Consider the following 15,918-nt stretch of genomic DNA (forward strand, 5'->3'; position numbering starts at 1 on the left):
ACGTTCAAAGACTCTTTGGCAGCTTCTATCTTCTTAAAGTTCCCTCTCCTATCGAAGGTTGGATATCATAATGACTATGGTCACTTTGTTGGCTGCTGCTCTGAACAGTTGTAATGAACTACAGTTAAACCATCTCTAAGGTTCCTCAGCCAGGATATGCATCTTCTTCCTATGCTTCTTCTTCCTTGCATAATAATCCTCAGCAACTCGTATTTTTCTCCTCTGGTAATGTTACCCAAATATTCCAGTTTTCTAGTTGTTATACTCTTCATAATCTCTAACTCCTTATTTAAACGTCGTAGCACTTCAACATTGGTAATCCTTTGAGCCCACTGAATTTTCAAAATTCTTCTGTAACACCACATTTCAAACGCTTCTATTCTTTTTATGTGTTGTCTCTTCAATGTCCAAGCTTCAATTCCGTATAGCAATATAGAAAGTATGTAGCATCTTGGAGCCCTCAATCTGAGAGGCAACTGAAGGTCTTTGTTTGTAAGCAGTGTCTTCATTTGTATAAATGCTTGCCTTGCAGTTTCAATTCGGACTTTAATTTCTTTGCTTTGGTCATTTTTGTCATCGACCCAGGTTCCCAGATATTTGTATGTCTTTACTTTTTCTATTTGGGTTTGCTCTATCATTAACCTTTCATTTCCATGTTCTGTTTTTGAGACGATCATAAATTTAGTTTTTTTCTTGTTTATTTTTAGTCCGTATCGAATGCAATAATCGTTAATTCTATTTAGCAATTCTTGTAGCGATTCCAGGGTGTCTGCCATTATAACGGTGTCATCAGCGAATCTTATGTTATTTACTATTCTTCCGTTTATAGAGATTCCATCACTTAGCTCCGCTATCGGTTCCTGAAATATGGCTTCACTGTATCGGTTAAACAGTAGCGGCGACAGAACACAACCCTGTCTTACCCCTCCCTTTATATCAATATTCTCGGATTCTTGTTGTTCTCTCTCTATATTGGCCTTTTGATTCCAATACAGATTTATGATAATTCGTAAATCTCGTCTGTCTTCGGCAGCACATCAACCCAAAGTATCCGACCATGATTCGATTTCATTTATATTGAGAAGCACGTGGAGCTTTATCGATAACTTTATTAGGTCTTTTATGGACTCTATTTCATTATTGGATACCAATTTGTCAAGGTATTTCTTGTGGATCACTGCTATCTTGCTCCCAATTAGAGCAATATTGTAACTTCTACCACCACAATCTTTTGTGGGAGAAGGTGAAGCTGTGCTGTTTTTCAATATTTTGTCGGGGGTACTGGTCGACTAAGTCCGCTGAGCAGTATGTGTCCTAAACCCTTTCACTGTGCATGACACGGATCAGTGACACATGCACATCCAAACTTCCATTGCCAGTATAGAAAGTGAGCACCTGGGTATGTCTTAAAAAAAGCCGCAGAGAAAGGGGTTGGAGGTTTCCGTGGTATGATTACCTTCGCAGTGTCAGCAACCTGCTCCTTCATGGCCTTGAACTTGTTCCGATTCCGATAAGTATTGCTGAGATACCTCAAGTTTCTATAGGAATACGAAATGTAGAAACGTTTTCTGTAGGAATACGCAAATCGTCGTCTAATTGTTTCTATCCCGTCGTTACCTGGTTTGGTCCATTCTGGTCCCAAGCATATGGGAAAAATAAGGGTCAGTACCTACAGCGCTCTTAGTGTAATTGAGTATAAGTATGTAATGCCTACTATGAAAGGAGGTATGGTCGAGTGCCTCCACTAGACCGTTAGTGATGTTTCTTTTTTGGACGTTACGATTATAAACAAAATGACGATTTAATGGTCTTGGCTGACTGGACAACTCGCTTCCATCTTGAACGGTCGTCCATGGCAGTTGGGTCAATGGGTACCCCCAGTGTTCGAGCACTTTTTGTGTGTCCAACCAAAAAGTGCGCTTCATTCTTTGATTTGATTTCGTGCTTAGATTTGTCGTTACTTGCACCATCTACATGTCAGGTCGTTACTTGAGTGAAAGTGAATAACACAGAAAATTGAAAATCTTTCAATCTGTCTACTTCTTCAGGTTCCTAGATTTGGGGTTTATTGGGAATAAAAATAAAATGCAGTTCAAAAATACAACATTTTATTAAATAAAACTCGTCATTCAAAAAGACAATTTGGTACAGTGATATGTGAAAAATTTGAATGGAAAAACTCACATCAAAATGACAACACTCACCAAAACTGTCAATATTCTGAACAAACCTGAGAATTCAACAAAAAACATATCGTTTGTTACTATACATTTACACACCGCAACAAAAACACCATATTTGTAGATCGTTGATGGTTGTCATTTTAACAGATTTATGTTGAAAACTTGGGAAAATGTAAGTATTCCAAGAGTTTGAAATTGAGAAAGTATTAATTTGAAATAGCGCCTGTGCGGTCTTTACAGAGTTTATTTTTTGGTTGGTATTTCAAAGCAAAAATTACGGAAATCCTTATAATTATTCTTAATAGTTGATTAAAAAGTTTTGCTTGGTACAACTTTTCTGCAAGTTTTTTAAAAAAATAGCTGGATTTACAATATTTACAATTTTTTTTAATTCTTAGCATATTTAATTAATTGATAGTTAATTGTATCTACTTTATATGATTTTATATAGTGACTTCAAACTACCACTCTCAAATATCTTATACATCGTAGGCATATCTTCCACGGCCCTAGTCTCTATTATAATGCATTTTCTGTACCATTATGGTATTTATGTGAAAATATAGTCGGTTCTCTAATCTCAAACACAACTGCCTAGTCATTTTAGTAATTATTCTTTTTGCGAAGTTAGTTAAATTTCGACAGACTAGACGTGGCTGGAAATTACTATACAAATAAGAGTAAGCAAACATAAATAACATAAATCTTACTCCAATCAATAATTATTTATTGTATAAAATAAAGAGGAAATAACTTCCACAAAATTGTATAAGTTTAGTACCCTCCCACTATTTACAATTTTCTTCTTATTTTAATGAAAGAATTAATTTATTTGAGCTGTTAATAGTGTGAGGTAGGATTTTTTGTGTTGTAGGTTTCCCACATGCTGTCAAAATGCGTCGGACTTTTATCATAATATTCTTATAAACAAAGAAAAAATATGTCGTTTTTATGACAGTTTGTAGACTGGCTACATCGAAAAGAGGCTGTCAGCTAATTAAATATAAAATATAGAGACCAGCTCTTAACTCTTTATCGCAATTTGCGACATTACACTCTTGTTCAGCTCAGAGAACTCTTGTGTGAAAAATCTCAGAGAATGGTTTGGATGCAGCTCAATTGAATTTTTTCGGGCTGTAGTGTCAAAAGTTAGAATAGCAATGATGATTGCTAACCTTGGTAGCGGAGATGGCACGTAAAGAAGAAAAGAAGACTCTTGTTCACATTGATAATATATTATTCTATTATTGTTTTTGCCTGTCGTCCTTTTTATTAATCAATAATTTACTTGAGTTTCAAATTTTATCGTAAATCCATTTTACCAATAATTATAAGACACAATTGTAACCTCAAGCAGAGGTAGGTTTATGCCAGTGTAAAGATTCACAGTCTTATACTAAATTTACAATCAAGATGCAGTAGAAATAAACAAACCAAGACACGTTAAACGCTACTAGGAGCACTCCTGAATCATCATTTACAATGTATATACGTTGTAAATACCAAATCATGATTTTCAAAGTTTATACATTGTAAATTATTATTCGGGAGTGCTCCTGGTAGCATTTAACGTGTCTTGGTTTGTTTATTTCTACTGCATATTGATTCTAAATTTAGTATTCGCGGTGTACAAGTACTTGGAAGGGATACGAGAAACGATCGTGCGCGAATAGTGGAGAAATCTTGCAACTATCTTAAATAATTCATATTGTCAATTGAAATTGTCAAATTGACGTATATTTCTTACCTACTGTCATTGAAGAAGAAAAATTATATGTTGCTCCACAATATTGATATGATATGCAATTATTATATAAAAGTAAATTTAATTAATTATATTTTGCTTGTTACTGCATTCTAATAATTAATTTTATTTACTATATACAATTGTTTACCTTTTGGCAATATGGCGTTGACAATTATCCAGCAACCAGGACTAATATAATTGGCCAATATAATTAAAAGTGCGAAAAATGTTGCCGAGCTATGAAACCAGGTGTCGCTTTTCCGAACTTGCACGGTCCCAATAGATAACATTCTTGGATCAAATTCTTAAAAACAGTACTTTTGTCTAATTTGTAAAAACAGTATTTCTGTCTAATCAAAATCCGTCAAATTTGACAGATGTCATTAATGTAGTCGTACCTTTTTATTTACTGTGTGCTAGCTACAAAGTGTATAGTTCCTAGCAAATTTTGTGCAAATCTCCAGCTCTTTCTGAAGCTAATAGCGTTAAATAGTGAACTTGACTACAAATGTTTAGCTCTTTACTATCACTCTTGAATACAGTACTTAAAATTTTCTGTCTCGATTTTAACGTTTAAAATGGTTTAAGATGATGCAAATATGGATGACGGGCTCACCTGGTGTTTGTGGTCTATCCAAATGTCTATGAATGGTAGTTACCAATTTTTTTAGGCAGGTGATACTCATAACAGCACATTCAAATAATGAACCTACCCTCTAAAATGTTTTGGAATCAAGTCGGTAGTGGATAAAATTTGGTGGAACATATTTACTTGTTATTTTAAGAGAGAAAAATTAAAGATGTAACTTTCCAGTAACCTGCATATCTATTGGATATCTAAAACGGTTCGGTTTCAATCAAACGCCCCTTAATAGGGCTTTTCATTTACAGTCATTTGTTTCAAGCTTCTGTCATGTCATACAATATTAAGATACCTACGTCATATCGCCGCCTTAATACTATAACTTGATAACTCGAAATTAGTAGTTTTGAGATAAACGGGTTTAAAGATTTTTAAGATATTTGTGCTACTCCCATGATGTTGGTAAATACGGAATTCACTCTGCAGCTCTAAAATACTGTTCCTTAACTTTTTGGCTACTGATCTATTTAGGAATACGGTGCAAATTTGCTTTCCAATATGGAAAATAACACGAAAAATTAAAGTTATCAACTTTTAGCACTACCATAATAGTCCTGTCGCCAGGGGGGGTACAACGGCCTTCTTAATTCAGATGGACTTACCCAAGTTCTTTTTATGTATTTTGGCCCGTAGAACACGAATTTTTTGGGTAACAGTTGATCCGGATGTCGATAAGATTGTTATAAACAAAGAAGTTGAGGAATTACATAACAGCGATTTCTCGCAAAACAGAACATTTTTTTTGTATTTTTTGGGTCATTCTAACCAAAAAATGTTCCTACAAGTTTTTTCGTAGGATGCATAGTTTTCGAGATAAACGCGGTTGAACTTTCAAAAAATCGAAAAATTGCAATTTTTGAACCCGAATAACCTTTGAATAAAAAATAAAATAGCAATTCTGCTTACCGCCTTTAAAAGTTTGAGTCAAATTATATCTGTTTTGAATATTTGCATTGCTAAAAATTTATTTTTTGATTGTTAAAAAAAGCTATAAACACATAGTGTTTCCCGTGCCTAATACATGCGTTTTAATGCATGCTACGTAGAAATAGCCCCGCTTGCACTTTTACCTATTCTACCTACTCGTTCGATTTTAAATGAGAAATCATTGAAAACATCACTCGAGTACTAGGTGTTTATAGCTTTTTTTAACAATAAAATAATAAATTTTTAGCAATACAAATAATTAAATCCGATATAATTTGACTTGAACTTTCAAATGCGGTAAGCAGAATTGCTATTTTATTTTTTAATCAAAAGTTATTCGGGTTCAAAAATTGCAATTTTTAGATTTTTTGAAAGTTCAACCGCGTTTATCTCGAAAACTATGCATCCTACGAAAAAATTTGTATGAACATTTTTTGGTTAGAATGGCCCAAAAAATACGAAAAAATGTTTTGTTTTGCGAGAAATGGCTGTTATGTGATTCCTCAACTTCTTGGTTTATAACAATCTTATCGACATCCGGATCAACTGTTACCCAAAAAATTCGTGTTCTACAGGTAAAAATACATAAAAAAAACTTGGGTAAGTCCATCTGAATACAGGAGGCCGTTGTACCCCCCCTGGCGACAGGACTATAATGTTAACATTTGGTAATGTCGCATGTCGTGCCAAGTTGCATCTAAGAAGTGAACTTTTTAACAAAACTAATCTTTTAAGCATTATTTTGGTGAAAATTAGCCCTCTGCCATGGGGGTTGCGAGATCTGCTAACAATTCTAGAATTTTTGCATTAACATGAACCGAATAAACAGATAGCATTTACGTGGTAAGCTCAATGGTTTCAGAAAAACACGTGCTTAAGCTAAATAACTGGAGTTACCTAGATATAGCATTCAGTGTATGTCGTATTCACGATTATTTCTATTAAAAAATAGCTTGGTAACTTATCTTGTCAAGTTTTAGCACTGAATATTAGCGGCATTTGAGTTTTATCAACTTTCGTCAATCGTAAATAAATACTTAACCCGTTTAAAGCTAGTTATCAAGTTTTTACATAATATAGCTGCAAATAAAATACATCTTGTGAACTAGTTATCTCAAAAACGTTAATTTTGGAGTTATCAAGTAATAGTACTAAGGCGACGAATATGTCGTTGGTTTGTATCATTGGTATATATCAACACCGTATGACGTAGATATATTCATATTAGACGACACATGACAGAAGCTCGAAACAAATGACAATCAATGAAAAGCCCTATTTTGGAAAACTTGAAAAATTTCGGCGACTATACTAAAAAAATTTTAAGGCGCTACTGTCACGTTATATCGTATGTTGATTCTCGCGAAATAGACAACAAACAGAAAGAATAAAGTATAGCATACTGCCTTTGTCTTTATTCACTGAAAATTAAGTCACTGTTATATGCTTCCAATGAATTCAAGCTATTTCCTTAAAAAATATGGGGATGTTGTAAAGGCAACTATTAAAGTGTTAATTTTATTTTTGATAACTCAAGTTACTTCCAACTCTAAAATAGCAGTGGTCTTAGTATGTGTCAAAAAACAAGCGTATGTAACTAACAGTTTATTAATTAAATCTTTATAACGTACATTATTTTTTTCCCTAAAAACCTAACCTAAAACTTTTTTTAAAGTCTTCAATATTTTTCAAAATCAAATCTACATGTGTATATTTTTTAGAGCCTTTGCATTTGCCACTAAATCTTTTGTCTGAATAGGAAAACATTGTGGTTTTTGCACTAAAAATACGTCTGATTAACTTCTTTGTCAATATTATATCTAAACTATGTCACTGATTAAAGCAAAAATCTTTGTAACTTTGTTTTTGATTTTTTCTGTTTAGCGCAATTTTTCGTTTGAAATACTTTGTTGAGAGAATCAGACCAGGCGCGCTGATTTAATGATAGTCGATTTAAACCTATCCATTACATAAATACTTTGCATTGTAGGCGTGTAGGTTAACCGATCCGTTTTCTGACAAATGACAGATGTAACGTGAATGGTTACCATACATTACAAAATTTGGATCGTTGACAAAATAACAGAAATCTTCAAAACTAAATGTTGAACATTATTATGTTGTGTTTAATTACTTATGTCTTTAAAGATCTTCTAAACTTTTTATCACTACATTCACAGTTAACACAATTTGTCAAAATAGCGATATCACAACTGGATTTTTGCATAGCAGCTTGATGTTGTATCACAGATCAAAGTTAAAATAACCCACTGCAACAAAATGGTTTAATATAAAAGCTGTTATAGTGTTCCAATTTTTTTCATTTACTTGATGACACGAGTTAACTGTAATTGTGCTGATAAAAAATAAAGAGATTTTAAGTCATATCTTAAGTCAAATAAATCTCAAATGCTTTTTTGGCCAGCTCATAAGCTCACCGAGACAGTATTTAGATGAAATTATTTATTTATAAAATAATAAATTGTAGTTATAGTATTGTATTTTCAATTTGTCATTTATTTCAATATGTCATTTATTGAAAAAACACCACATGGCTGATATTGTACCCTCGGAGATCGGTGGAAAAAATTTACACCCAAAATAACAAAATTCAGTTTGGCAATACTTTGTGAATGTTGATAGTAACATATCCCTTTTAAGATAAACAGAACTGTAATTTAGTCCAGACAAATTAATATATTGTTGTGCCAACAAAAATTATCAACCAAATGTTTCAAATATGATGTGCAAAATAATTTTGAATTGGTTTCTGCTAATGAGTTTGCTTTTTTTGTCATTAAAGTAGAAAACACTTTAAATTTATTCTTTATTATCATTATTGTCCAGTTCTCGTCTTATTATTTTCACTGTACTAATATCTGTCGAATAATTTTAATGATTAATGCGATGTTAAAACTCGTGCGTTGTCGGCACCCTTGATGAAACCCTCGTGACGACACACTGTCGTCGTGGGCACTGAACGAATTAAATGGACTGCTTTATTCGAGTTCAACGCACCAAAAAATATGCTCGACGTCATGACTGTGCGTTGTTATCTGCGAATACTGGCACGTGAGAAATACTTCTGCTTTCGTAAACGTAGAAAACAGAAAATAGAGCATTTCTCCTTGTACTATCTACTTCTGATAGAAGATACCATTGCTCTCCATGTTTTAAGTTTTGCAGTGTTGTCAAATGTTTACAAACTTTTAACCCTTTAACGTCGGGAACCGCATATATGCGCAAAAGTTTGCTTGCCACATATTAACTTGCATCAAAATTTACTTCAGAGCGGGAAACGTTATATTGATTTTTATAAATAATTAATAAAACGTTTATCTTGTGTGCTTGTCTATTCAATTTTACACTAACGAATTTGTTACCACAAAAGTTGGGAAATGCGTAGATGCGCAAAGTGATACGGAAGCGCAAGGCCCAAAAACATGGAGTATATGGAGCACGCACGTTTAAAAATTGCCGTTGTGAAAAGGTTAAATTTGAGTTGTAAGGTTCATCCTGCTAGCTTTTAGTGTACACTAAGCATCAAAATTAACGCACCACCTTAAAAATGGGACATCACCTTAAAAATGGGACATTTTTGATGTTTCGTATTTCCTAAACGTGTTGTCCGATTTGAGTGATTTTTTTAGTATATTATAGCTTTATTCTTCAAGAATATCGATGTGATAATATTATTGCTAAAGAGGTAAGTGTCATTGTATACCGGGTGTAACAATGATAGCGTGTTTTTTCCTCAAAGTTTGGAAGACCCTGTGGAATATTCTAGCGTATATAAAATATTGAAATTAAAACTCAACTGCAGCCTTTTACGCCTTCTTAACATTTTGCTTTTTGGTTTATTCGCTTATGGTGGATATTAAAAAAGTTAGGTACTACATCAATATTATTCATCAATACAGGATGTTTCTAAATAAGTGCGACAAACTTTAAGGGGTAATTCTGCATGAAAAAATAATAACCGTTTGCTTTATAAATATATGTCCACAAATGCTTTGTTTCCGAGCCAAGGGATGTTGAATTTTTTCTGACAAACTGACGATTTATTTATTGCTCTAAAACTGGTTGAGATATGCAAATGAAATTTGGTAGGTTTTAAGAGGTAGTTATTGCGCATTTTTTGACATACAATTAAGAAATTTATATTCACCATTGGCGTACATACGGGTATAAACATTTTAGATACATCCCGTATGCACGCCAATGGTGAATATAAAATTATTAATTGTATGTCAAAAAATGCGCAATAACTACCTCTTAAAACCCACCACATTTCATTTGCATATCTCAACCGGTTTTAGAGCAATAAATAAATCGTCAGTCTGTAAGAAAAAAATCAACATTCCGCATCTCGGAAACGAAGTATTTGTGGACATAATATGTTTATAAAGCAAACAGTCATTATTTTTTCATGCAGAATTACCCCTTAAAGTTTATCGCACATATTTAGAAACATCCTATATTGATGATTAACATCACTAGTTGTAAAAGTACCTAACTTTTTTATTATCCAGCATAAGCGAATGAATCAAAAAACAAAATGTTAAAAAAGCCTAAGGCTACAGTCGAGTTTCAATTTCAATATTTTATATACGCTAGAATATTCCACAGGGTGTTCCAAACTTTGATAAAAAAACAAACTATCATTGTTACACCCGGTATATAATGGCACTTACCTCTTTAGCAATAATATTATTAGATCGATATTCTTGAAGAATAAACTATAATATTAATAAAAAAATCACTCAAATCGGACATGTTTAAGAAATACGAGATATCAAAAATGTCCCATTTTTAAGGTAGTGCGTTAATTTTTATGCTTAGTGTATCTAAATACAATTGAGTCAGTTTGGAAAGCGCTTAATTTGGGTTATAAAAAATTCACTATATTATGTATACTGGTAAGTTTGTAAATACATGTTTATACCAACTAAATTTTCGATATGGCAACATATCATTCGCAATCAATCCTCCTTTAAAGTTTCTTTCTGTATCTCTCTTTTTCCAGAAAGTTCCTTTTATATTTATTCGCACATATAGCGTCAGCTTATCGAACTGCATATATCAATAAAAGAAAGCATTTGATTAAGTGTAATGAAATAGATTTCTGTTAATTAAATAACATACATTTTTATGGTGTTCTACCAATCTTACTGAAGATATCAAAAAGCTTGTAATGGATAGATTTTTTACATAATAAACATCTTACAAAACTGGAATCTGTTAACAATATTCAGTACAGCTACATTTGAAAAATACATGAAAAATTACATTTTACACAATCCAAAACTAAAAAAGTACATTTTTGGTAATTCCAGAGTTCACCTATCACCGACCGCTTACCTGCAATACCGACTCCTCAAGAGGCTTTGCCTATGTTTGCACGATAAAATAAACTGCTCAAAAAAACTAATTTTAACCTGAATCCTTTAAACATTCCCATCAGTCAAAAATGGGCAAAAACTCAGTCAACAAGAACAAAATTCAACTAAACATGTAAAGCAAGAGTCGAACTACAGAGTGAAGGTTGTGTGTAGCAAACAATGCATTTAGAAATCTTTTTTATTAAAATGTTCAAATTAAGTTTGTAAAATAATTATAAAAATCTATATGTAGTTAGTTGTAGTCCAAGAGGCAGCGTTTAAAAATCTCTTTGAATCTACTAAAGCTAGATTTGATTGTGCAGAGAAACATATTGTGGTCGGTCAAGCGAAACGTAAAACAGGGATTACTTAGAGGGTATCAAAGTTGCTTTCTTACGAAAGTAACTAAATCCATTTACTAAGGCTGAAAATCAGTACATACATTATAAATTAAATATAAATAAAAGTTACTATAGTCAGTCAGCTGTATGATGGGACAGAGCCGGTCGGTCGGCCCCAGTGAATGTACAGGTTTATTCACTATATTTTGACCCCCTTGTAAACTGCTTTATTTGCAGAATTAGAAAAAAATGTAAAGTACAAAAGTTATTCGATTTTTAAATTATGATTTTTTGACATATATATCGTACTAGTGACTTCATTCATTTGGGTGTGATGACATATTCGACTATTTTTTTTAAATGGGAATAGGGGTCGAGTGATAGCTCATTTGAAAGGTTATTAAATTCCCTATTCAGTAATATAAACATTAACATGATTAATTATACAGGCTGCCCAAAAAAATTTTTTAATTAAATTAATTGTTAAATTAATAATTCAAAAAATTTTTTGGACACCCTGTAGGTATAAATAATGTTCTTAATGTTTACTTTACAGTACTGTATAGAGAATTAAATAACCTAAATAATCGATTACGTCATCATGCCCAGATAGACGACGTCACTAGTACGATATATATGTCAAAAAATCATAATTAAAAAATCGAATAACTTTTGTATTTTACATTTTTTTCTAATTCTGTAAACAAAGCAGTTTACAAGGGGTCAAAATATAGTGAATAACCCTGTGCATTAATTGGGGCCGACCGACCGGCTCTGCCCGTCATACGGCTGACCGACTATAATAACTTTTATTTATGTTCAATTTAGAATGTGTGTACTGATTTTCAGCCTTAGTAAATGGATTTAATTACCTTCGTAGGAAAGCAACTTTGATACCCTCTCAGTAACACCTGTTCTACGTTTCGCTTGACCGACCGCGGTATGTTTCTCTACACTCTACACAATCACAGTAATCAACTGTGAAAAATTTAGCTTGAGTAAATGCAAAGAGATTTTTCAGCGCTGCCTCTCCGTCTATTGGTAATTATGAATCTTCATGATTGTAAAGTCAAATAATCCGCAATTGTTATATATCTTTTACACCAAAAAAAGTAGTATATAATTTAATTTTATAAGCTCTAATGTAATAAGTATAAAAAAATTGAGATTTATTCATAAAGATTACACTTCACAATTATTATTCATAAAGTGTATAGGTACAGATAGTTATATCAATAATTTAGCAGTTGACATAGAGTAACTGCCCTATGGCACAAAGAAGATGACACAATTGACATGCAGAACTTATTACAACAGATGACATGTCTGCTTATTAACAACCGTCTTTAAAAAGCAACTATTATGTCACACTGTACTGGCAACTGATAAATATAATCTAGGGTTAAAGTAAAACATGAGTAAAACAGAAGGTAAATAATAGAGCAAGCGTATATTCGAGATCTTAAAATGATGATCATCGTGTTAAATACAGCTCCAAAGTAGGATTAAAATTTTTTAACATAAGTGGATGTATGTTAAATTTTAATTCTTTGAGTACATTTGAAGAGTGAGCCTCATCATCGATATGAATAACCAAAGTTACAGATGATGAGTCTGACTCATCATCTGTAACATTTTCTTGCAGCAATGTGCGCAAGCGTTGCGACAATTCCCTAACATGCAGTGGCGGATTTAAGGAGATTAAAGAAGGGGAAATTTTCCCCCTATCAAGGTTCAAAATAAAGAAAAAAATTGTTGAAACAAAAATATATTAGCTGACATGAAACTTAAACCACAGGCAGACAAATTTAACCGAATAAACACGCTAGTTAGGAAAATCAAGAAAACTTATTATTTATGTCTTTTATGTAGTTTGGGGTTATCTTGTCTGTCTTTTTAATAGTGTTTCATTAGAAGTTCCCACCTAAGGCAAATTTCCCCTCCCAAGGCAAATGTCTAGATCCGCCAGTGGACAGATGGCTGAGCAACAATTGACGCACGAATATTGATTTGTTTCAACACATTTACATGACGGAAATAAAACATAACAGTTTATGAAAACGTTAAGGGAATGATCTGGAGCAATAGGATGTAGAATTTATTAGTGATTGCAGTGATCTGAGAAACGGATATGATAGTTATAGTGACTAATAATAAATCAAATAAATCTGGACTCAACGGGTTAAAACTATATGTTTAATAATATATTAAAGTGTTCTTGATTATATTGTATCAGTGAACCAACTGTATCCTGTTTAGAGTTCTATATAAAAAAAAGGTTATACATAATAAATGTGAAATTTTGTTATAGCATTTTTCCGCTTCCTGTAATTATGTAAGAATTGACAATTTAACTGATTTATTTGGAAAACATCATCTTCACCCTGTATTTGCCCGCCTGCGACTAAATGGGATTCAATAAAACAAAAAAAAACTTCTACATTAATATTGGATTAGAATTGCAGAAGCCAGGGCGCTATACGTCCCTTACCAAAGGTAAATAATATCTATATACAGGATGTCCCACAACGTGCTTGTAAAAGGAGTGCAACATTGTTTGATACCCTGTAGAAAATTTGTGTGGATCAGGGAAAATCTGGTTGTTGGTTTCAGTTTAACTTTCTATTTAAATATAATATTAGATATGCGAATAAGGGATTGGAATTTAAAAGTGGCAATACTCTGTATTATGGGAGATATTTATTTATACCAGAAAATTTTTAATTTAAAAATGTGTTAGAAATTTTCTATATAAATACTAGAATTTTAACATCTTACATTTGTAGAATATATCATTAAAAATATCTAAAATAATTATTTGTAGTGTAAATAGCTTTTGATCAATTATGTGTTGCCCGAAGTTTCAGTCTGTTAAAAGGTATGAAGTTTTATTTTTACATAATATGATGATGTTATATTAGAATTATCTGCTATAAGTTGTGCATAGTGTATGTTAATGGCAAGTATAGTAATAAATATTAAATAGTATTCCATATTAAAATTTCACGAATCTCGGTATCATTCTTACGCCCTTGGCTGTAGTCGTCAATTATTTTAGATTCTGTTATTGATTATTACTGGCTTTCCGACCTCTTGGCATTATGTAAGTTTTTCCAATGCTTCTTTCCTAATTCTTAAAATTTCCTCTAGTGGTTCAACAACTTTATCAATATTGCTGTTTTCTTCGGCAATATACTTAATTCAAGGATTTTTGCCATGTGGTTGTTTTCGTTTAAGTGCTGATACCAAGATGATTTATTATTCCGTATTATTTATTATTTTACCAGATATGTATTTGAAAAAAGCGTAGGGAATGATTTATGGAGGTTATTAAGAAACCTGTACATATACACATACAATTTGGATCGTAAAAACATCTTTCAACTTCTTGTTTTTCTACAGCTTTCTAATTGTTTTCTAACCAACTTCATATTTGGAACAACATTTAACGTTGCAAACGATTGCCGATTTGGCTATACCCATTTGTTGAAAATGTATTAATTGACGAATTAAAATTGTTTTTATAAAACATGCAAAAACAATACTTCAAAAACCAAACAATAAAATTGTGTGTTTTGAAGGATGGCAATATTTTATAGTCATAAACAGATATTGCAAATGTTTGTTGAATTATTTTTATAAAACATGGACTAAAGCACCATTTGGTGCTAACTGATGACCAGATTTTAGAGAACAGTTAAACTGAAACCAAATACAGTTCACAGTCCCGACATCCCTCCAGTAATATGTATATACAATCAACAAAGAAGCTAAAATGACATATATTTATATATCTAAATTTATTAATGGAAATAAAACTAAAGACGAAATTGAGTGGCAAAATTGTAAATAAAAGTACCATATAATAATAAATCACTTAAGTCTTTTTTGTATGTTTGTGTGTTTGCACTAATAACACCCCGACCAGTTCTGATCAATGATTCGTTTTTTCAGAAAAAAATTTGTCCATATCTCATTTGATCACTCGGTATGGGCGCATGGCACACGCAAACTTCTAGTTAACGTTGCGGCGAGGTTCAGATCTTTTGGATCTTTTCGCCTACGACGACGGGGTTGTTGCGTCTAATTTCTTGGGCGCCCATCTCCCGGTAGTTAAAACTGCAGTCGTGTTTATCGCTGTATCGGTGGATGGCACAAAATAGTCCTCCGCAACGACATTCAAAACCTGAAACAGAAAATATATTATATGAGTAAAGATGAATTCTTTCCTAATCTATTTAGAAACTTTTCAACAGCATTGAAACATGCTAGAATTACTGAGTTCGTTAAACAATAGCTTTGTTCGCTGACATTAATCGGCGCCTTAGTACTATAACTTGATAACTCCAAAATTGACGTTTTTGAGATGAGATAACTAGTTCACAAGATGTATTTTATTTGCCTCTATATTGTGTAAAAACTTAATAACTCGCTCCAAACGGGTTAAGTATTTATTTATGATTGACGAAAGTCGATAAAACTCAAATGCCCCTAATATTCACTGCTAAAACTTGACAAGATGAGTTATCAAGTTATTATATATTTAATCTTTATCCCTTCTACCCTGAGGTGTAGGGATCTGTTTCTGATTCTTTTATTCTTTTTTGTTCTTCGCAAATTTCTTCCATATCTTTCTGTTTTCTGTTAGTTTTTTGGCATCGTTCCATGTTGTTCCCCTCTTTTCCAAAATATCCAT

At 32.4% G+C, this 15,918-nt stretch overlaps 1 protein-coding gene across 4 annotated transcripts in view; it reads right to left on the reverse strand.

Annotated features, from left to right (window-relative positions):
* Positions 1 to 2,091: 2,091 nt before the first annotated feature.
* LOC114335261 (AN1-type zinc finger protein 6) overlaps positions 2,092 to 15,918 on the reverse strand; it is a 180,283-nt gene continuing 166,456 nt past the window's right edge. For all 4 annotated transcript variants that reach the window (XM_028285475.2, XM_028285476.2, XM_050646480.1 and 1 more), the window contains one exon: positions 2,092 to 15,408. In XM_028285475.2, coding sequence (XP_028141276.1) covers positions 15,260 to 15,408 — 149 coding nt within the window. In that variant the 3' untranslated portion in view covers positions 2,092 to 15,259. The remainder of the gene's footprint in view (positions 15,409 to 15,918) is intronic.

The sequence above is a fragment of the Diabrotica virgifera genome, chromosome 1, assembly GCF_917563875.1.
Source record: "Diabrotica virgifera virgifera chromosome 1, PGI_DIABVI_V3a".
Taxonomy (NCBI): Eukaryota; Metazoa; Arthropoda; class Insecta; order Coleoptera; family Chrysomelidae; genus Diabrotica; species Diabrotica virgifera.